We start from the raw sequence: 23,003 nt of genomic DNA on the forward strand, positions 1-23,003 counted from the left end.
TTCTTCATTACCATTGCTTACTACTGAAAGTCGTGCAGAACAAGAATCGTCTCAGTTGGTTCAGGCTGCTGTAACAAAATGCCATAAACTGGGTGATTAAACAGCAGACATTTATTTCTTACAAGGTGATTCTGATAAGTATGCCAGAATAGTCACTTAAAAATAAGGTAAAGAAGTACAGCAAAAAATTAGAGAAATTAAAAGGGAATGTGATAAAAATTTTTGATAAAACTAAAAGAAGGCAAGAAAGGAGAATCAAAATGTAAGATCGGTTATATAGTTATACAGTCTGATTTTATATTTTCATTCTTTGTAACCCTTTGTATTTTATTTAACAGAAAACAAATAAAATAGCAGGCCTAAATCCAATCATATCAGTAATTACATTCGATGTAAAGGTACTAAGCACGCTTATTAAAAACAGATTGTCAGATGAGAGCTATTAAAAAGCAAGACCTAACTACATGCTGTTTAAAAGGGTTACTCTGTGTAAAGTACAGAGGGAATGAAATCCAACAATAGAAAAAGAAATGCTATGCAAACAGTACATGTAAGGAATCTGAGATGGCGACGTTAATACCAGATAAAAGACACTTCAACACAAGGAATAAAAACAAGTTTTAGTAAGTTTAAAAGAGTGGGTCATACAGTGGCTCTATGCCTGTAATCCCAGCACTTGGGGAGGCTAAGGCTGGAGATCACTTGAGCCCAGGCCATGAGCCCAGGTGTTTGAGACCAGCTTGGGTAACATGAGACCTTATCTCTACAAAAAATAAAAATAAAAAAAATTAACCAATCCTGGTGGTGTGTGCCTGCAGTCCCAGCTACTCTGGGAGTGGAGGTGGGAGGATCTCTTGAGCCCAGGAATTCAAGGCTGCAGTGAGCTGTGATCATGTCACTGCAGTTCAATCTGGGTAATAGAGCCAGACCCTGTCTCAAAAATAAATAAATAACTGAACTAAACTAAAATAATAAACAGATTATTTTACAGATTCTCTTTAATTATTAACAAAATAATTAAGTTAGAAATGAATAGCTATATGAAGAAATTAAACAACTTTTTTTTTTTCATAAAGCTATATTTATTCAATTTAAATGACAACTTTTCTTCTGACAGGGAACATGTCACTGCCAGATGACAGGTTTAGAATCGCCCCTTTAGATCTTTCCACCATTCCAGTGCACCGGTCGTGTCGTCTCACAAACAGAAAGAATGTTAATATTTATCATTTTCTTGATCATATTGTCCAAGTCAGGAATGTCCAGAAAGTATTCAGGATACTCATATGACATTCCCACGTTGTTCACTAAGACGCCAATTTCAAGACCAGCCAGGCCTGTTTTAATTTCACCATAGATACCTTCTGATGCAAAGTCAGCAACAATGGTTCTGGTCTCCACTACGAATTTTTCTTTGACTTCACTGGAAACCTGGTCAAGTTTATTCTGTGAACTGCTGATAAGGACAACTTTCATTCCACACTTTGCTAACTCTTCTGCATATGATTTTTCAATTTTATCTGTACTACCTGTGACAACTGCCCATTTGCCAAGCCCTGGGCCTACCCCCGCCTAGTTCCCCACTTCCTTGACCCTGAGGGCGGTGAAGAGCCAGTACCAGGTGCGCAGGGCTAGGTAGGCCACGGTGTCTGCGCCAACCCAGTCCAGGAAGCTGGCAGCAGGGAGAGCACTCTCCAAAGCTTTCCACTAGACCTCACTACCTTCGTTAACCAAAACAACTTACTTCTAAATAAACCACGGAAAAAAGAAAAAATCCGCCAGGCGTGGTGGCTCACGCTTGTAATCCCAGCACTTTGGAAGGCTGAGGTGGGTGGATTACGAGGACAGGAGTTCAAGACCAGCCTGGCCAAGATGCTGAAACCCCATCTCTACTAAAAATACAAAAAAGTTAGCTGGGGTAGGGGCAGGCACCTGTAATCCCAGCTACTTGGGAGGCTAAGGCAGAGGATTGCTTGAACACGGCGGGTGGCAGTTGCAGTGAGCCGAGATCACGCCACTGCACTCCAGCCTGGGCAACAGAGCGAGACTCAGTCTAAAAAAAAGAAAGAAAGAAAAGAAATGAAGAAGTCATGAGAAGAAATCTAAGAAGAAAATTAGAAAATACTTTAAACTCTGATAGTAAAGATACAATGATACAACATATCGAAAACCCATCAAAATGTGTGGGATGCAGCTAAGGTGGTCCTTACAGGAAAATTTATAGTTTTAAATACTTGTATTAGAAAAGAAAAAGTTTAAAATTAATCTAAATTTTAATCTTAAGAATCTAGAATAAGATGAGCAAATTAAACCCAAAGAAAATAGATGGGAAGTACTTAAAAAGATAAAAGCAGATATAAATGAAATAGGAAATAAACAATAGCTTAAACTAACAAAGCAAAAAGTTGTTTTCCTGAAAAAAAATTAATGAGATGGGTAAACCCCAGTAAGAATGATTGAGAAAAATTGCCATTACCTGAAATAAATGACCTTTCAGACACTAAATAGATGATAACAGATTATGAACAACTTAAACTAAATAGAAAACTTCCTTGAAAAAACAGCTTACCAAAACAGACCCCAAGATGAAAGAGAAAATCAGAACAGCTCTGTATCTTTTAAATAAATTGAATTTTCTATCATCAACTTCTTCTCAAATAGAATTCCAGAAGCAAATGAATTGACTGGTGAATTTTACCAAACAAGAAATAAATGTCAGTCTTACAAAAACCATTTCAAAAACGTAGATGAGGGAACAATTCCCATCCCATGTTATGAGGCAGGAGAATCCTGAAGCCAACACCTGACAAAGACATGACAATGAAAAGAAAACAGAAAAGAAAAAAAGGTATCATTAACCAGTTACCTTCACAAACATAAATGTATTTTTTTCATACAATGTTAGCAATTCAAATCCAGTAATATATGAAAAGGATAAAATATGTTGATCAAGTGGGGATTTTCTCAGAAATGTAAAGGTTTATTTATTTTGTGAAAAGGTCTGTCTCTGTCACCCGGCTGAAGTACAGTGGCATGATCTCTGCTCACTGCAACCTCTGCCTCCTGGGTTCAAGCAATTCTCCTGCCTTAGCCTCCTGAGTAGCTGGGATTACAGGCACGCACCACCATGCCTGGCTAATTTTTGTATTTTTAGTAGAGACGGGTTTTCACCATGTTGACCAGGCTGGTCTTGAACGCCTGACTTCAGGTGATTGACCCACCTCAGCCTCCCAAAATACTGGGAGCCAGCGTGAGCCACTGCAACTGGCCCTAACGGTTTTTTTTTTTCATACATTCAATTATTAAGCAATATAATCAATCATATTAGTAAAATAAAGGAGAAAACTCTGTCAATAGGGACAAAAAGAACATCTGACAAACTTCAACACCCCAACGTATAAAATCTCTCAGCAAATCAGAAATAGAAGAAAATTTTCTCAACCTGATAAAGGGCGTCTGTAGAGATCCTAAAGGCAACATTCTTCTTAGTGATAAAATATCTGATGCTTTCACCCTAAGACTGGGAATATGCAAGGATGTTGTCATAAATTTGTTTAATATTTGTTACTGCTTTGTTTAAAATTTGTTTAAATTTGTTGCTGCCTTGGCATCCATTTTTAGGCCCAACATAAGTTGTTTAAAACCCAGTCATAGCACATCACCTCCACCCTAGTTAAGACTTCCTCTCCCTGCCTGCTTGTCTTTGATATAGCCCACTTGCTTTTCATCCCACTAACTGAAAACCCCATATGCTCCACAGCTGCTGACCACTGTAAAACCGAATGACCAATACCAGAGTCAGGTAAACAAGTTCTCCTATTTGTATTTTCCTTAAACTAGCCTGGCCACAACCCCCACAGGAAAGCCTAGGCAATAGTGCCCACAGACCTTAACGAGGACATAGTCCCAGAAGTCCCTCCCCAGCCCCATCCATCCACTGGGTGAACTCCTTGCAGCCTCCAGACTCCTGTAGTCACCCTTAAACCTCTCTGGGACCTATGAGTAATACATTTCTTTGGTTTCATGCATTCTGGTTTTACTTCCTCATCATATTTCACCTGATACACAGGAACCTAAATTTCCCTCAGAGTTCTCCTACAGAGGGGTTATCTTGCCCTGTGGGCACTCTTGAGGCAGGACTTGGTTGTAGGGTGGGGCTCAGACTGAGGACTAGCTAATGGGGGGGACAGCTGGCTGCCATTTTCTCATGCCTGTAATCCCAGCAGTTTGGAAGGGCGAGGCAGGTGGATCACCTGAGGTCAGGAGTTCGAGACCAGTCTGGCCAACATGGTGAAACCCTGTCTGTATTAAAAATACAAAAACCCAGGCATGATGATGGACACCTGTAATACCAGCTACTTGTGAGGTATCAAGGAGAATCACTTGAACCGGGAGGCGGAGGTTGTAGTGAGCCAAGGTCATGCAACTACACTCCAGCCTGGGTGACAGAGTGAGACGCTATCTCAAAAATAAATCAATCAATAAAAGAGGGGGACAAAAGCAGCTTCCAATCAGACATGCCTGCCAGTGTGCCATGTCAATTTACCGTTGTCTTGACAACATCTGGGTATTACCGCCCCTTTTTGTGGCAATGACCCAATGACCCAAAGTTGCTGCTTCTTCCCTAGAAATTTCTGCACAGACCTCCCTTCAATCTACATGTAATTGAAAGTAGATATAAATATTATTTCAGGCCTGCCCTGAGCTGCTGCTCTCTGCCTTCATGGTGTCCCTGCTCTGCAGGAGCCATTGTCAAGGTGCCACCTTGCCACTTCAATAAAGCTGTTTCCTTCTACCTCTGGGGGGAGGTCCTTGAATTCTTCCCTGGGCAAAGCTAAGAACCCAGCCGGCCATGCTCCACTTTGGGGCTTGCCTGCCCTGCATCACTCTTGAGAGACCTCAAGACGAAATTAGAACCATAACAAGAAACCACAACAGATGTCTACTGTTTTATTTTTTATAACATAAAAAAGGAAGGACTGTAAAATAAGTATTTGATGCTATTTGCTGGTCTGCTTTTTGTGGTGCCATTCACTAGCAATTCTGAAATCTTTTTGTATTCTAGGCTTGGGGATATGGATAAATGTGTTGAGGATCATGGGAGGACGAAGCTATAGATGTGAAAAGTGGGAAGCAGGGAATATCGATGCAGCTTTAAACTGAAATTACAGGTTATCCCCTTAAACACACAGTGCTTTCACATTGAAGAAAGTAAATGTCTATGCATTTGTGTGTCTATGTTTTTTTAAAGTTAGAAACAGAGATGCACAAACACATATATATTTTCCACTAAAAGGAACTTAGGGCCCCTTGGAGAAATGACAGATTGCAGGGGTGGAAAGTGAAAGTACATGATGGGGTTGGAACATATGACTGAATCAAATAGAAGAGAGGCAAGCATTAAACAAATGTCAAATTGAATTGGGATGGCTGGGGCTGTGGCTCACACCTGTGATCCCAGCACTTTGGGAGGCCGAGGTGGGCAGATTACCTGAGCTCAGGAGTTCAAGACTGATCTGCTCAACATGGCAAAACCCCATCTCTACTAAAAATACAAAAATTAGCCAAGCATGGTGGCAGGCACCTGTCATACCAGCTACTCAGGAGGCTGAGGCACAAGAATTGTTTGAACCTGGGAGGCAGAGGTTGCAGTAAGCCAATATCTCCCCACTGCACTCCAGCCTGGGCTTAAGTATCCTCCCCACTCAGCCTCCTGAGTAGCTGGGATGACAGGCATGTACCACCATGCCTGGCTACTTTTTCAATTTTTTGTAGATACAAGGTTCTGCCATGTTGCCCAGGCTGGTCTCGAACTCCTGAGCTCAAGTAATCTGCCCACCTCAGCCTCCTAAAGTGCTGGGATTACAGGTATGAGCCACTGTGCCCAGGTCTTTGTAATTGTTAATTACAGTGGCAAAATGAAACTTTATACTGGAAAAACCTGGTGGAGCCACCTTACCCTAATGATCAAAATGAACATCATCAATATTGGGAAAACCAACATCGTGTGCCTTTTGATATGGTACTGAGAAAGACACAGCATCACTGCACTGTTCCTCCTGTCAAAAATGAATAACCTGATTTCTGTCCCCAAAATATCCAAATGAGCTAAATAAAAAGGTGGAGAAAAATCCTAGCTTATTAGGAAAAAAGTATATCTGTGTTGTCCCAGAAAAGATGTACTGTAAAGCATAAGTTACTATATTTTGAAATAATTTTAAACCCAGGAATGAGTTTGTATTAGAATAAATTAAAATGTCTCTTAAGGTGAAATATTGTAGGAGCAACAGAAAGTTATAAAAAGGAGTTTTAGAAAAGGTATTTGCACTCTTTATCTTACTGAGTTATCTATAATCAAGAATAATCTTAATATTTTTCACACAAACTGAAATAATCTTCAGATTTTATTAATGTAAAGTTATCCAGATGTTCATAGGAGAACAAAGACACACACATTTTTCCCCCTGAATGTAGCAATCAGGGTATTGACCCCCTAAAGAAATCCTTGTGAGAAAGTAGACACTCTCATAAATATCTCAATTACTTTTAGGAAGAAAACAATATCAAACAATGAAAACTGCTAACTGAGAAAAGGGAAAATCATAATACATTTAATACCTGCCTATGAATTAACTATAAGTCATTTTCATATATAGTTTTTAAATCTCACAAACAACCTTTGAGGTAGTTGGTTTTAGTTATTCATTCCAATAAGGTTTTTATTCCACAGAAATGCCGTCAAGGATGCCAAGATGAAAGAATCACTTGAGGCCAGGAGTTTGAGAACAACCTGGTCAACATAGTGTGTTAAAGGCAGAATGTTTATTCTTAGGTACTGCGAGGAAAAATTAACATTAGACAAAAAGTTTTCTCAGTAAGGCAATTTTACTTTCTGCAGAAAGGGTACTACTCATCAGCAATCTTGCTATGAGAGTACCATGAACAAAGGAAAGGTGTAGGGAGCAGTGGCCATCTTGAGCATCATGATAGCCGTCTTGTGATCTTGTTGCTCAAGCTTCTGCTTCCCTTATCTAAGTTTCACATTCTTAGTCACGAGGCCAGCCTGCAGCCTCGTCTCCATGATTACTTTCTGACATCAGAACTCAGAGCTTCCCGCCTTTGCTTGCTTATAAGCAGCTGCTTTGTACCTAATAAACGAGACTTGATCAGATCTTTGACTTGTCTCCATTCTTCGCATCTCCTGTCTCTCTCTCTTAATCCCCACTCCCTCCCTAGGGTCTGCGTTGCTCGTCCCGCGGGTCGGGACAGAAAGGCAGGTGAATATTCGCAATAAATATTCCTTATGCATTGGGTCCTTACTGCTGTGTCCAATCTCCATTGGTTGGAGTCAGACTTCACAATTTAAACTGGACTTGATTGGCTAGCAACTTAAAACTTTTCTAAATAGGTAAAGGCAATGGAGAACAAAGGAAAAGAACAAGGACATAGAAAAGTAATAACATTTCTAAATAAGGAAGGGGCATAGGCTGTGAGCTGGGACATACCTGTGAGCATGTCCAGCACAAATATCTTGGTTAAAGTATAAGGACATAGAAAATACTGTGTGCCTGTGAGCATGTTTAACAGCTACATAGGATAGGGCTTAGCGAAGCGTTATTAGCAAAAAGCAAGAAGGCTTTGAAGATAGTCTCTAAAACAAACTATTATTTCTAACATTTATTATTATTGTTCTTTAACAAGAAGGGAAACTTTGAAGAGGAAGTTTTTACTTTCTACATAGTGAGACCCCCATCTCTACAAAAAACAATAGTAATTAGCTGGATGTGGTGGCATGCACCTGTAGTCCCAGCTACTTGGGAGGCTGAGGTGGGAGGCTCAAGCCCTGGAGTTCGATGTTACAGTGAATTATGATAATGCCACTGCATTCCAGCATGGGCAACAGAGAGAGACCATATCTCTTACACACACACACACACACACAAAAGATGCCTGAAAAAGTTTGTCCTTGGATCTGGTTTCCATGTATTTGGAAAATAAATAAAAGTGAAAAGAATTGGTTTTTTGACTAGTGTTAGTTTGGAAATTGCAATAGACATTTCTCAAAATCCATTCTTCACAGAGGAGGCAAGAAACATTTGAAATTCACTTTAGATTCTTTCTGATTAAGCAACATTTTCAGTAGAGAGAAGCATTTCTTTGTTTTGCTCACGTCCTTTGAGGACTAAATAACTGCTGACTGCCCAGAGGTAGGTGTTAGGAGAACCAGTGCCGGGCTCTGGCCTTGGGAGCTAGACTTGCAGAACTCCGAGCCTCATGTGATGGTGTCTTCCCTGCTGGGCTTGATCTTAGGAGTCGTCAAATTGTCTCTCATTGCTCAAGGAAGCTTCTCCTTTTACCATCATGTTTACTGTTCTGTGGCACATTTTACAATTAATCAACAAAATTGTTTTGGGGACTTTGTATCTCTTCATAATTTCTGCTTCTTTAAAATGGAGTGCATCCTATTTTGCTTCTCAATTAAAAGGTGTCTGTATTTTGGGTCAATTTTGATCTGGGCTGGAGGCACACTCTCTAGACTTCAGGAGCACCAGCAGCTGGATACAGCATAGATGTGATTCTTCAAAAGTGCTCTCATCACTGTGTGAGGAGCTGGGGCCCAGGAAGAGCAGACCAGGCTGGAGCAGGTATCTTGTAGTTTTAGCAATGTAGCCCTGAGGTGGTGTCTTGGCCTCAGGGAGGCCACTACTGCTTGCGTGGGACGGCTGAAACCTGGTGTATGCCCTCTCCGGAATTTGATTGTGAAGAAACAGCAGATAAACCCAATTGAGAGATATTCTACAAAATAAAGGCCTCCGCTCTTCCAAAATGTCAAGATCAAGAAGCTCAAAGGAAGGAGGCAGGACTGTCCTGTGTGAAAGGAGATATAATAGATTTAACAACTAATTGTGATGGACTGAATCCTGAATTGGGAAAAATTAACTGGTCCTGGGCCGTGGACCAGTACCCGTCTACCTGATGATAGGAAGTGGACTGTGCAGCAGGAGGTGAGCAGTGAGCTAAGAGATTATTTATTTATTTATTTCGAGGTGGAGTCCCGCTTTGTCGCTCAGGCTGGAATGTAGTGGCATGATCTCGGCTCACTGCAACCTCCGCCTCCTGGGTTCAAGCAATTCCTTGCCTCAGCCTCCCAAGTAGCTGGGATTACAGGAGACTGCCACCATGCCCAGCTAATTTTTGTATTTTTTAGTAGAGACTAAAAAACCAAGGTTTCAGCATCTTGGCCAGGCTGGTCTTGAACTCCCGACCTCGTGATCCACCCACCTCAGCCTCCCAAAGTGTTAGGATTACAGGTGTAAGCCACCACACCCGGCCCATATAGGACATTATTAAGACAATTAGAGAAACTGTAATATGAGCTGTATGTATGTGTGTGTGTAGGTTTCCCTATAATTATATGACTTGGAGAAGGCTATACAACATGTTATTAACATTGGTTACCCGAAGTAAGGGTGGGGATAGGAAATTAAGAGAAAAATATGACAATTAAAAGAAATGCACACAGGATGAAAGTAGCATGTATGATATGATTCCATTTTTGTTAAATGATATGGATATGTGTATGTGAGTATACATCCATAAAATGAATTATAGAAATGGTCAACAAATCATTAACGATTGTTATTCCAAAGTGATGGGAATTTGAACTTTTACATTCTTCATATTTTTGTGCAGTGTAATTTCTTTAATACACAGGTATTTTTTATAAATACACTAAAAAGTAATATTTTTGTGTTAAAAAGCAAGAAAAAGTCACTCATGGAACAAGTATAAGAAAGTTTTGAGGCTGGGCGTGGTGGCTCATGCCTGTAATCCCAGCATGGGATTGGGAGGCCGAGGCAGGCAGATCACCTGAGGTCAGGAGTTCGAGACCAGGCTAACCAGCATGGAGAAACCCTGTCTCTGCTAAAAATACAAAATTAGTCAGGCATGGTGGTGCATGCCTGTGATCCCACCTACTCGGGAAGCTGAGGCAGGAGAATTGTTTGAACCCGGAAGGCAGAGGTTGCAGTGAGCTAAGATCATGCCATTGCACTCCAGCTTGGGCAACAAGAGCAAAACTCTGTCTCAAAAAAAAAAAAAAAAAAAAAGGAAGAGGGAAAGAAAGTTTTCAATTAAAGTTTTTCTGCTTTAAACGAATACTTTCTTCTAGTGCTGAGTTTATTATTATATTTGAAGCACCTTACATGTTCTAACACAAGATGTTCCCAGCTGTGCAGAGCACAGTCTGAAGTGTGAGCTGACTCTCTGGGTTGGAAGAAATGAAAGTGTCTGATTTTCTGAAGAATCTTGTTTGGTATGGAAGCTTCAGCAGTTACTTCCTGCCATCATAGAGCTCTCTGATGACATCTCTTCTGGCGATTTCAGAGTTCTCCTAGGACTGTGACCCTCTGACCTGCATGTACCTTGCCCACGTGAACTGCACACTCATTTTTGCCCCTGAAAGACATATAAATCACGTCCTGTCCTGCATCTGAATGTCTTGCCTTTTCACAGTGGATAAGGCTATATTTCCTCTTGGCTTCTTGAAAGTGTGCTGAGAACTAATGAGATGGGTTTGTGGAATGCTTTGAGCTGCTCAGATGAAAATAACAATGCTCGAGCTTTGTAAATAACGTAACCCCTATTGTCAGTGAATCCACTGAGTCATGAGGACAGGGAGAGACCCACTAGAATCAAAGACACTAACAAACCAGGGAGGGCCAGCTTGTTGCTCTAAGTGCTAAAGGCAGTGACAGCTGCGATAACTGAATGTAAAGAAGGTACAGTAATGCTCCCAGAAGGAGGTCTCAGCTAATAACAGATGGGGAATTGGTGGGTAAACTTTAGCTTCCTTGTCCCTCAGTTGGGATAACTCTGGCGGGTTCCACAACTTGGACTTCCCCAGAGTTCCCTAGAGCAGGGATCCCCAAACCCTGAGCCGTGGACCAGTACTGGTCCACCTGCTGATAGGAAGTGGGCTGTGCCGCAGGAGGTGAGCAGTGAGCAAATGAGCGAAGCTTCTGTATTTACTGCTACTTCCCATCGCTTGCATTACTGCCTGAGCTCCGTCTACTATCAGATCAGCGGCGGCATTAGATTCTCACTGCACTAGAGGAGTGCAGACCCTCTTGTGAAACGAGCATGTGAGGGATCTAGATTGCTCGCTCCTTATGAGAATCTGATGCCTAATGATCTGTCACTGCCTCCCATCACCCCCACATGGGGCCGTCTAATTGCAGGAAAACAAGCTCAGGGCTCTCACTGATTCTACATTATGGTGAGTTGTATAGTTGTTTCTTTACATATTACAATGTAATAATAATAAAATACACAATCAATGTAATGCACTTGATTCATTCCCAAACCATGGCCCCATCCCTTCACCCTCCGGTTCGTGGAAAAATTGTCTTCCACAAAATTGGTCCTTGGTGCCAAAAAGGTCAGGGTCCACTGCCCTAGAGGGTCTGAGTTTCAGCGGCCCACCATGGTAACTTGCTCGATAGCACATGCTTTATTCATCTCTTTTTCCTTCCTGCCTCACTTCCTCACTCTCCTGCTGGTGTTTTCTGCAGTCCCCTCCCGAATAAACTAACTGTGCTTGGATTCTTGACAGTTCTACTCCAGCTAGAAACATCATGTACTTCCCCAATAATTTACTTTTCTATACCCATCCCCATTTCCCTGAGAGACTAACCCTTTTATGTTTTTCCTGTCCAAACTGTCAAGCTCAGAGTTGTACTTTGCTACAGCCTGGGCCTGAGATTTCTCTTCCCTCTGAAATCGAGATGATTTTCTCTATTCTACTCAGCTGTTGGTTTATCCGACGGTATGCTCTTTCCATTGTGTGGGGGTATAGGAAAGCTTGGGTCTGACATTCACACCCGGCCTAGAGTCCTGACTCCATTTCTTACTCACTGCAAAACCCTGGGCAAATCACCTCACTTCTCTCATCTTCAGTTTCCTCTTCTGCAAATTCAAGACAATAATCCCTGCCTCATCAGGTTATCCTCTGGATTTAATGAGAACCAGGAGATTGCCTAACACAAAAATACAGTGGAGAAAAGAGCATTATCTGTATAATACTGTTTTCTTGTATTATTGAATTTCTCACGTGCCTCCATCTTTTTTCCCAATCTTGACTGTCGTTCCTCTGCCTCATTTACCTTCTTATCACACTGCCCTGCACATGATGGGCACTAAACATTCATTATCCATTTTCTAAAGTGTTAACATGTTAAAAAAAAAAAAAACTTCAGCTGAATTCAATGTAAAATAGTTTAACTGAGCAAAGAATGATTCATGAGTTGGGCAGCCTCCTGAGCCAGGGTAGCCTCAGGGCAGCCGTGTGGTAGAAGAGAATTTATGGGCAGAAAAAGGTAAGTGACGTATAGAAAGCAGAAATGAGGTGCAGAAACAGCCAGATGGTTACAGCTCAGCATTTGTCTTATTTGAACATGGTTCGAACAGTTGGCCACATTTGAGTGGCCAAAACTCAGTAATTGACATACGAGTAGATCACACTCTGTTTACCTTTCCATCTAGCCTACGGTTCACAGTGTACAGAGAAACCTTTAGGCCAAACTTAAAATATGTAAGGAGGCAGCATTAGCTTAAACTCGATTTAACAAAAGTAGATCATGCACTCTTTCAATTCAAGACTCATTTTTGGATTATTTGTTATTGGTGTGTTATTGGCGAGGCATTCTCAAGGAATTTTTAGCTGGTCATTTGACTCTTCTGGGCTTCAGTGTCCTTGTATGCGAAATAAATATTTTGGTCTGTAATTCTAGATACGCTGACATCCCTCTAACATTAAAGTTTGGAATCTATACATTCCTAGAGGGCAAGGATGGTGATTCTTCTTTCAGACCCCTCAACACCTAAACCAATGTTGGGTACAGAGCACAGCGTACAGAACTGATTTTGGTGCGTGCAGAATCAACTCCAGATGCCTCCTGGTCCTGTTTCTTCTTCCGTCTCTCCTTGGCTCATGCTCCACTTGAACTAGACTGGTGTTCTTTGTATCCCTAGAATTTTCCAGATTGTTCTGCCTTAAGGACTTGGTACTCGCTGTTTCTCATCATTCGATTCTCTCTCTGCCTGACCCGTCTCTCTAGCCCATAACCTGCTTTTTTTTTCTCATTCTTATAATTGTTCTCTGAATTTGTCTTATTAGTCATTTATTTGTTTGTTTATTCTCTCCATCTCTTCCCCAGTCCCCAAATATAAGCTTCTATCTTGGATCTTTTTATATTGCTGCTGCTAAAACAGTACTTAGCACAATCTAGGCTCTGAGATAGATAACTGTAAAATAAATAATGAACTCTACCATACCTTATACAACAGGTTTTATAGTCATCACTCAGTATCCTCAGGAGATTGGTTCCAGGATCACCTGCGTATACCTGAGTCTGCACATACTCAGGTCCCTAAACAGGTGCCACAGAACCTGCATATAGGAAGAGTCGGCCTTTGCCCTCTGTATACTCACATTTCCCATCCCAGGGATACTGTATTTTCCATCTGCATTTGGTTGAAAAAAAAAAAAAATCCATGTCTAACGACATCCATGCTGTTCAAACCCATATTGTTCAAGATCAACTGCAGTTGGTGAGGTGAATTCTAGGGCTATCACACACCAGGTTCTAGTGAACGCCCTTAGTTGAGAGTAACCCATACAAGTAAATTAACTGCCAGAGGTCTTAGTATACACGGAGGGGGAAGAAGTAAGTACCCCAGGAAGACAACTGTAGACGACTGTATCAGCTTATTTAGAAATCATATCAGCATATCTTATTTGCTGTGGAAAATTTAGGTAACAGTTTAAAATTAATTCATTTCTTTTTATTATGGAAAATGTCAAACGTAAACACGAGTAGATGAGGTATGTAAGAAGAGCATAATAGACCCTCTTGTACACTGCGGGGGATGCACTCCAGGGTACCCCCTCACCCTAGTGTTCATGCCCTGTGTACTCCTCTCCCTTTGAGGGTGTGCAAAACATGCTTCTGGTCAACAGAATGTGCCCATTTGAAGGTGGCCGTGGGGTTGCTTTATGTCATATAAAATTCTGTCTTGGGCCGGGCGCGGTGGCTCAAGCCTGTAATCCCAGCACTTTGGGAGGCCGAGGCAGGTGGATCACGAGGTCAAGAGATCGAGACCATCCTGGTCAACATGGTGAAACCCTGTCTCTACTAAACATACAAAAAATTAGCTGGGCATGGTGGCGCGTGCCTGTAATCCCAGCTACTCAGGAGGCTGAGGCAGGAGAATTGCCTCAATCCAGGAGGCGGAGGTTGCGGTGAGCCGAGATCACGCCATTGTACTCCAGCCTGGGTAACAAGAGCGAAACTCCGTCTCAAAAAAAAAAAATTCTGTCTTGCTGGAGGCTCACTCTGGGGACTCTCCTTGTGGGCCTGATGCAAAAAGTGGCTGTGTTCGGAAAGCCCAAGTGACAATGAAGTCCAGGTGACCTCCAGGAATTGCAGGTTGCCTCTTGGAGCTGAGGACAGTCTCCAGTCTCCAGCCAGCAAGAAGCCGGGGCCCTCGGTCCTACTGCTGCAAGGAAAGGAATTCTGCCTGTGCCCGCCCGGAGTGACAGTGGAAGCCAGTTCTTCTCCAGTGAGTGCGAATGCAGCCTGGGCAGCCCCCTGATGGCAGATGTGAGACTCTAAGTGGAGGACTGAGTGTACCTGGACACTTGATCCACAAAAACTGTGAGAAAAATCTGTCTTGTTTTAAGGCCACTAAGTTTGTGGTAGTTTGCAGCAATAAATAATTAAGTATACATCACCCAAGGTCAACTATTTTTAACAGTTTCCGATTGTTTCATTTACACCCCTATGTCTGGGGCTGGGAGGGTGGGAAGAGGGGAGTGAATGGGCTGGTGTGTTTTAAAGCACACTTCAGAATTTGTATTATTTCACTGGCAGATACTTTAGTACGTATCTCTAACAGATAACGAAGGACTTTTTAAAAGCCTAACCACGATGCCAGAAAAATTAGGTTTAATTGAGAACAAGAGTGGGAATCTTTTTAATGCCATCAAATCAATGGATCTGTTATATTAATTGGACATCCACAGAAAAGGTGCTCGCAATAAATACAATAAGAATAATACCCCGTAGATCTCATTAGCTAAAGGACAGGAAAGCATATGAGAGCTTTCACTTGAAATGTCTGCAGCTTTCCAGTTGGGTTTTAAAAAATAATCCAGCCACAAAGTACTTTATTGTCCCTGTAATATCCTTGGCTCTCATACATTATCTAAAATAATTCAAACCCAATTATGACCGTGTGCTTAAGATTCATTCTCCCTAGACCCTAACCTGCTTTGGAATGGACCCCTGTAAATTTCATTTTTATTCAAAACTCCTTGTAATTTAAGGTCATACTCTAATTTCTATTCCCACCACCTTTTCCTTACTACAAGAAGCTCCTCCCAACTGGCCTTCTCGGATAAGCCAATCTCATCTCCCTTCGACACTGCTCACTGAGGCACGCTTTGTAAGGGACATACTTAGGGATCTGGGTTCAATGCCATCTCTATCACTTGGGAGCTCTGTGATATTTGGCCAGTAGTTAAGCTTTCTCTAAGCTGGAGACAATAATGTCTCGCATGATTCTGATGAATATTAGACAAAGAACATGTGTAACGTGCAAAATGCCCAGAGAAGGCACCGTCCCCCACAACCCTCTGTTGGTTCCCATCTCTCACTACCGAGCCCCAGAACGCCCGGCACCACGCCTCTCCCGCCCTTGTCGCGGGGGATGCAGGGACTTGTAGTTTCTAAGGCCCGAGTCGTGCTTCCTCTAGGCGCCGGCCGGCGGGAAGAAGAACTACACCTCCCAGTGGGGTGTGAAAGAAAAGCAGGGCTCGGAAAACCGAGCGTCCCTGCCCAGCTGCCTTCGCTTTCCGCGGCCCCGGGGCTGTGCCCACCCCTGCGGAGGCTCGGACCCGCGGCAAAGCCTGGGAGGCGCTAGCGAGCAGTCACCCCTGGCTCCGGCAGTCCCAGGGCCGCGCCGGCAGCTCCTCCTGGACTGTCCGGCGGGGAAAGAGGGAGGCGCGGGCGGGAGAGGAGAAGCGCGCGATTCCTCGGCTGTTTAGAGGGCTCCACGGGGTAATGGAGGGAGAAATAAAGCGAGCAGTTGTGATCATCTGTGGGGAGAAGTGGAAACCGAAAGGGCTGGGCGGCAGCAACCCAGAACCTACACCGCAAGAGGCTTCTACTCCGGGAGGGAGGCCGGGGCCGGAGGGGACCCCGACCGCTTCCACCGCCCTTCTCTCTCGGCCCGGAAGCCGGCCAAGCCGGGCCCCGAGACCCTCGCCCGCAACCGGGTCCCGGAGTCAGGCCGGCCTCGGGCCGCCTCTCCCCATCCTGGCACCCGGCACCCTCACCCCATTCCCCGGGCATCAGCAGACTCTCCCGGCGACTCCACCGCGCGCCCAGCCGGGGAGGAGGGAGGGGGGCGCAGGCCGGGGGAGGGTCACCTCTGCGCCGCGGCTCCTCAGGTCCCGGGGAGTCGCCAGGACCTGCTTGCCAGTGGCCGTGGGAATGAGCGTGTTTCGAGGCGGCAGCTGCTGCGGGGGATAAACCCGGGAGAAGCCGCAAGACAGACTGAAGTCGGTCAAAAGCGCAAGGCGCGGCGCCCGACCCCATTCCTTCTCGGCCGATGCCACCGGGAGCCCCTGCGCCTTCCCCAGGGGCCGCGTCAGGCCCGGTCCGGCCCACAGCCCAGGGCGCCCGCCCGTGGAGACCGGGGCGGGGACCCTGCGGCGCCGGTGCCCGGGCTTCGCGGGAGAGGAGGAGGAGCAGGAGGAGGAGCCGCGAGTGAGGCGCGGGGCCGCCGCCCACCCAGCCTGGAGGAGGCGGATCCACTCGGAGCGCCGCGCGCGCGCCGGCGCTGAGCCTTGCAAACAAGTGTCTGTGCGGTGTCCCCGCGGTCCTCCTCGCGCCGGGGCTGCTTCCTCTGGGCAGGAGGGAGCCAAGGAGCCCTCGCCGCGCAGCCCGCGAGCCGTCGCCGCCCTCGGCCCGGGCATCCCCGCGCGGGGCCCGCGGACTCGACTCGGCTGCCAGGCACAGCGACAGCGGGTCGCGGTGCGAGCGGCGCCAGGGCTCTTGCCAAGCGGCTCCTGACAGAAAAACGTGCGTGGCTGTCCCCACCCCTGGGAGGGGTTGCCGGTGCCGCGCGCGGCCGCCCAGTCGCCAGCGCTCTCTCCTGGGAGGATCCGCCGCCGTAGGAAGGAGTGGATCCAACCTGGCCGTGGCTCAGAAGTGGTTCCCGAGGAAGCCGGCGCCGGGGCCGCCGCCTCGTGTCCCCTTGGGGTTTAGCGCTCTGGGGTCGGCGGGCCGGAGCCGAGGCGCTGCCGGGGAGCTGGGGGCCGCGGGGCCGAGCGGGCGGCCGCGCGAGGGGGCGGGCGCTCGGCGACCCGGGGGCCGGCCGGGCTAAGCCCCGCTCCCCGGGACACGGGCTGGAAGCGACGGAGGAGCGCTGCCGCGGGCTGCCGGCCAGCGCCGTCCCCCACGAGCGGGGCTTCTGCTATGACAGTTGGGCTCCCCGGAGGGTTAACCTGGGTGTCCTCGGCAAAGTTGTCGCCGAGCCGGGAGCCCGTGTAGGGGCCGCGGCGCCGCGGCTCGGGGGGCGGCCGGGCGGCCGGCGGCGGTCGTGGCTCGGCGGGGCCCGCGCGGCCGGGGGGCTCCTGGGGGTGTGCGCCCCCAGCCGGCTGCCCTCGTGGATGCCTCCCGGCGGCGGCGGGCCCATGAAAGACTGCGAGTACAGCCAGATCAGCACCCACAGCTCCTCCCCCATGGAGTCGCCCCACAAGAAGAAGAAAATCGCGGCCCGGAGGAAATGGGAGGTGTTCCCGGGAAGAAACAAGTTCTTCTGCAACGGGAGGATCATGATGGCCCGGCAGACGGGCGTCTTCTACCTGACGCTCGTCCTCATCCTGGTCACTAGCGGACTCTTCTTCGCCTTCGAGTAAGTGGCGGCGACCGCTCACCCGACGTCGCGCTCCCCTCTCCTCCCCTGTCCTCCGCCCCTCCCCAGGCTGCTTTCGTTTTCTAGAAGCTTTATCTACTGTAAATTGTTATATAATGCCAGACCGCGCTCCCTCTTTTTTCTTTTAAAGGTCTGATTGTTTTGGGGGCCCCACAGAGAACGCCATTCTGGAGCCGGGCTCCTGGGAGCAGTGAGGGAAGGGGGCCACTTGGAAGGCCCCCCTCCACCCCAGCCTTGCTGCTCCAGGTGGCGGGTGGGACCCAGCAGGTGGGGCCGCGGGTCCCTGAGCCCTAGCATTCTCTCTACCGAGTTTGGGAACCCAGCATAATCAGCCCAGATGTGGCCTGGGGTGGGGTGCGATAGATTTCTAAGTTGGAGATACACAGAACTGACTTTTTCCTGCCTTGCTGACAAGATAGAGGGCATCTTTTTAAGCTCAGTTGACTAAAGCTCCCATGCAACTCCGACGAATAATTGAGGAATCTTGGTTATTTCAGGTTTCAAAGTGTTGGCCACCTAGTGTGCCCTGGATAGATCATTTCATCCTCTAGTCTCCTAGAGGATGTCCACTCTTGATGACAATTTCTGATTTGCCATGAGGTTTCTAAACTCTTCACTTTCAAAAAGATTGCAATAAAAAGTGTTCACAACAATTTGGGAGCATGTGAAAGGAGACCTTAGGTCTGTTAAGGAAGTGTATGACACTGAGTGACAACTTCTGATTCCAGAAACAGTCTGGTCTTTAGGGATTATATCCGAGGGAAAAAAAAAGTACATGCAAGTCTTCACCGTTTTCAGGAAAATCTAATTGGCCAGTAGCAACTGTCCTCCTGCCAACCAATGAAAGGTCTTCTTATTTATTAACAGTGATTAGATAAAGCAGTTAAACCACATTCCAAATCAATTTCAGTTGCTCTTTTTGAGTCCAGCATTGAATGCAACTCCTTATGTAAGTCGAGGTATCATCTATCCTATGCTCAGTGAAAGGTGGAGTGACTTTTTTCCCCCAGAATTTAAAAAAAGCAGTATATTTATAGGGAGTTCTTCTCTGGGCTTCTTATATCCTGGTTATTATTGGGCATGATATTCCTTCAGTCTCCACCTCCTCCTGTTGGGTAGGCTTAATTAAAACCTTTCAAATTCATTTACTTTTGTTTCTAATTAGTATTAATAGGCTCTAATTTTATGCCTAGCTTTTGCCCTTCCAAATGCTGTCTCAACTGGAAATAAATGATCTCTTGACAATGTAATACTTGTCACTCAAAGCCCTCTGACTCTCAGGAGAAACGTTTTGTGTCTGAACCCTGTGCTCTGAGAACAGGCAATGAGAAAGATCTCAGATTTAGGCGAATTCCCCCCTCCCCAGTCCTTCTCTCACACAACTCCTTTCCCCCATTTCTGACGGTGTGTGCAGTTCCTGCATGCCTTCTTGATATTTAGGTTTTGTGTCTGTTTGACACTAATAGGTAGATTCAGTGGAGGGACCTGTGGACCGGAGGGAAAGCATGTGAACAGGCATTGAGAGTGGCAGGGAGACACACTCTACTCAGGCTGCTGTTGCTCCCATGGGCCCTCATTGAGAGCAGCATCTTATCCTTCCAGGCCCTGGAAACTGGAAGAAGGGGCACAGAGGTTCCCCGTGAGTTTACATTATCTGTTAGGATCAACACTGGCACTGGAACAATGATGCCATGTGGTTGAACAGAAATGCCATCTCTCTAATGGTGGATTTGTTACAGGTGGTCCTCTAGTTGCAGAGTAATTAACTGTGTTCCTAACGTTAAAAAAAAATCTCGAACAGATCCAAATTGGCACTTTTGCTCTTTTTAGTGATTTTAACTGTGGAGAAAATGGGTTAATTTTGTGATTCTGTTGCAGAGCTTCAGCCACAAGTGTGCTTCGTGGATTATGATGAATATTTCACGTTCTGTATATACCTAAATCCCCACTGTATGGTTAGGGATTCCCCCAGTTATTACTTAACATCTTTTATTTCTACATTCAAACATAGCTTCTAACCAAACCATCATAAATTCATTTTCATTTCTTGATCTCAGCATGTGTTTTTCCAAGAGTTCCCAAAAGTCCTCAGCTGGCAGATTGTTAGGGATCTTTCTCTGCGTCAGTGTTGTGTTGACTGATCACCGCAGGGATAAACGTGTGCACTGGGATTTTATTAGCTACTATTTGCAGTAGCATCTCTTTTATGTCAGCTCTGTGGGTGTGTGTGCGTGTATATGTGTGTGTGTGTGTGTTTGGTCTCCATGGGTGTTGCTTCAACGAGGCAGTTTGACATTTCAAGAAAACAAGAGGCCCATCCTGATGCCTCTGTTCAGAAAAATCAGAGACTGTTCAAGCTATAGAATATTATGGTTTAGCTGAGAATATTTGTTACTGCATTGCTTTCAAGTTCTTTATTCATAAATTAAATAACCAAATTGACCAAATTAATTTGCTAGAGATCAAAGAACCAGTTAACCCCATACAGAGGAACAAAATACCAACAGGCCAATCCCTGAGCAAGATCCAGAGGAAATGCCAGTACTGTCTGCCCCTGGCCTGCCTTTCTCCTGCCTTCCTCTGGTTACTTACTGAACACATACCATGTGGTCCCCTATTTTGATTGTTTAATTTCATGTCTAGATAGCTTTTTAAAAAAATTTATTTATTATTTTTTATAGAGATGGAGTCTGCTTATGTTCCCAGGCTGATCTTGAACTTCTGGTTTCAAGTGATCCTCCCGCCTTGGCCTCCCAAAGTGCTGGGATTATAGGTGTGAACCACCACCCCTGGCCATCATGTCTAGATAGCTTTTTATTGGAAACAGAGTCTCACTCTGTTGCCCAGACTGGAGTGCAGGGGCACAATCATGGCTTGCTGTATCCTCGACCTCCTGGGCTCAAGTGATGTTACCATCTCAGCCTCCCTGGTAACTGGAACTACAGGCGTGCACCACCATGCCTGGCCAAGCTTTGTATTTTTTTTAATAGAAATGTAGGGGTCTCACCGTGTTGCTCAGGCTGGTCTTGAACTCTTGGACCTAGGTGATCCTCCTGCCTTGGCTTCCCACAGTGCTGGGATTATAGGTGTGATCCACTGCTTCTGGCCATCATGTCTAGATAGCTTTTTATTAGAGACGGAATCTCATTCTGTTGTCCAGGCTGTAGTACAGTGGTATAATCATGGCTCATTGTAGCCTCAACCTCCCAGACTCAAGCGATCCTCCCTTCTCAGCCTCCTTAGTAACTGGCAGGCGTACACTATCTTGTCTCTCCAAGTTTTGTATTTTTTGTAGAGATGTAGTGGTGTCACTGTGTTGCTCAGGCTGGTCTCAAACTCCTGAGCTCGTGATCCTCCTGCCTTGGCCTCCCAAAGTGCTGAGATTATAGGCGTGAGTCACCGCACCTGGCTCTCATGTCTAGATAGTTTTTAATGTTAGTAAAATTCATTGTCAAACATTAGAATTGTGTTTTTCCAGTTACACAAAAGCATATAAAATGTGTGACAAGAAAAATGAGTAACTTAGTCATTTAGTTTGAGTCTTCCCTCGTCTGCAGTTCTTCTCTCATCCCAGCTCTCATTCCTGACCTTGAACAGACGGACAACAAAGTTTGTCCAAGAGAAATGAACTTACTGGAACTCAGCAACACGTGCTGATACAGTTTTCAGTCCCTGGAGAAAGGCAGGGTAGAAATGAATTATTCCCACATCAAAGATGAAGTGACAGAGGCTTGGTGAGGTTAAATAGTCACCTCCCATCATGCAGCTGATTTGTGGGAAGGCTTCTGGCTGCAAAGCCAGTGCTCTTTATGGCTGACTGTGCTGCTCCTGCTTCATAGTTAAAGGCACAGATTTTGGAAGGACAGACCCTAAGATTGTTACTAGCACTATAAACCTGGGCAAATGTTTGTCTTTTTTAAGCCTTAGTTTCCTAATCTGCAAACTGAGATTAATAATAATCTACATTTAAATGATGGAAAGATTAAATGGGAAAAGTATGTTCTGCATAGTATACTGGATAGTATGTATACAGTACAGTATGTGATACACTGTGTACCAGTGTCTGCTACACAGCAAGTACTCAACAAATGGTACATGTTATTAGAGTAAACCTTAGAAGTAGTCCCCCAAGGACTCTGGTCACCTTTTCTGAGAGCATTTTGAGAAAGGGAACATGCAGGTTCATAAGCAACTGTGACTGTGAAAAAACTCAGAACTGTGCAGTCTGCTGTTAAAGACGTGGCCAGGTGCAGTGCTCACGCCTTTAGTCCTGCCACTCTGAGAGGCTGAGGCAGGAGGATCCCTGGAACCCAAGAGTTTGAGACCAGCTGGGCAGCATAGTGAGACCCTATCTCTAAGTTTTATTTAAATAAGAGTTAAAAATATAAAAATAAAATACACACCTTTGTTTGAGTCCAAGGAGCCTCTGTGAAGCTGTGGCTTTGCTGTTACCCCTTTATAATGGAAGTCCTTCAGGGATGTCTGGGGTACCTGTTCTTTTTTTTTTTTTTTTTAAGACAGAGTCCTCCTCTGTAGCCCAGGCTGGAGTGCAGTGACACAATCTTGGCTCACTGCAACCTCTGCCTCCCAGGTTCAAGCGATTCTCCTACCTCAGCTTCCCAAATAGCTGGGACTACAGGCATGTGCCACCACACCTGGCTAATTTTTGTATTTTTACTAGTGACAGGGTTTTACAGTGTCACGCAGGATGGTCTCGATCTCCTGACCTCTTGATCTACCCACCTCGTCCTCCCAAAGTGCTGGGATTACAGGCCCAAGCCACCGTGCCCAGCTGGAGACCTGTTCTTATCCAGACTGGATTTCATATTAGTTTTTGAAGACACCATCCCAGAACAATGAAGACAGTACAGAAAACTACTAGAAGCAAGCAGATGCAATACTGTACTCTTTCTCAAGCAGGGAAGGCCTGCTTATCTGTTGGCATCTTTGTGCACCGTATGGAGTACTGATGAAAAGTGACAGCATTTCGTAGCTGTGTT

General features: G+C 45.3%; 2 protein-coding genes and 1 pseudogene across 8 annotated transcripts in view; 1 reads left to right on the forward strand and 2 right to left on the reverse strand.

Moving 5' to 3' along the window:
- Nucleotides 1–1,091: 1,091 nt before the first annotated feature.
- On the reverse strand, nucleotides 1,092–6,985 carry LOC100404386 (very-long-chain 3-oxoacyl-CoA reductase pseudogene; annotated as a pseudogene).
- An 8,535-nt stretch (nucleotides 6,986–15,520) lies between these two features.
- Nucleotides 15,521–16,404, reverse strand: LOC100896167 (uncharacterized). The gene is given in 7 exon segments (XM_078370361.1): nucleotides 15,521–15,671; nucleotides 15,673–15,696; nucleotides 15,698–15,800; nucleotides 15,803–15,982; nucleotides 15,985–16,045; nucleotides 16,047–16,220; nucleotides 16,222–16,404. Coding segments are annotated over 7 exon segments (876 nt in total).
- A 510-nt stretch (nucleotides 16,405–16,914) lies between these two features.
- Nucleotides 16,915–23,003, forward strand: part of ZDHHC14 (zDHHC palmitoyltransferase 14) — a 294,720-nt gene continuing 288,631 nt past the window's right edge. For all 7 annotated transcript variants that reach the window (XM_035297030.3, XM_035297033.3, XM_035297035.3 and 4 more), the window contains exon 1: nucleotides 16,915–17,982. In XM_035297030.3, the coding sequence (XP_035152921.1) occupies nucleotides 17,738–17,982 (245 nt within the window). In that variant the 5' untranslated portion in view covers nucleotides 16,915–17,737. The remainder of the gene's footprint in view (nucleotides 17,983–23,003) is intronic.

The sequence above is a fragment of the Callithrix jacchus genome, chromosome 4 (assembly GCF_049354715.1).
Source record: "Callithrix jacchus isolate 240 chromosome 4, calJac240_pri, whole genome shotgun sequence".
In the NCBI taxonomy this organism is placed as follows: domain Eukaryota; kingdom Metazoa; phylum Chordata; class Mammalia; order Primates; family Cebidae; genus Callithrix; species Callithrix jacchus.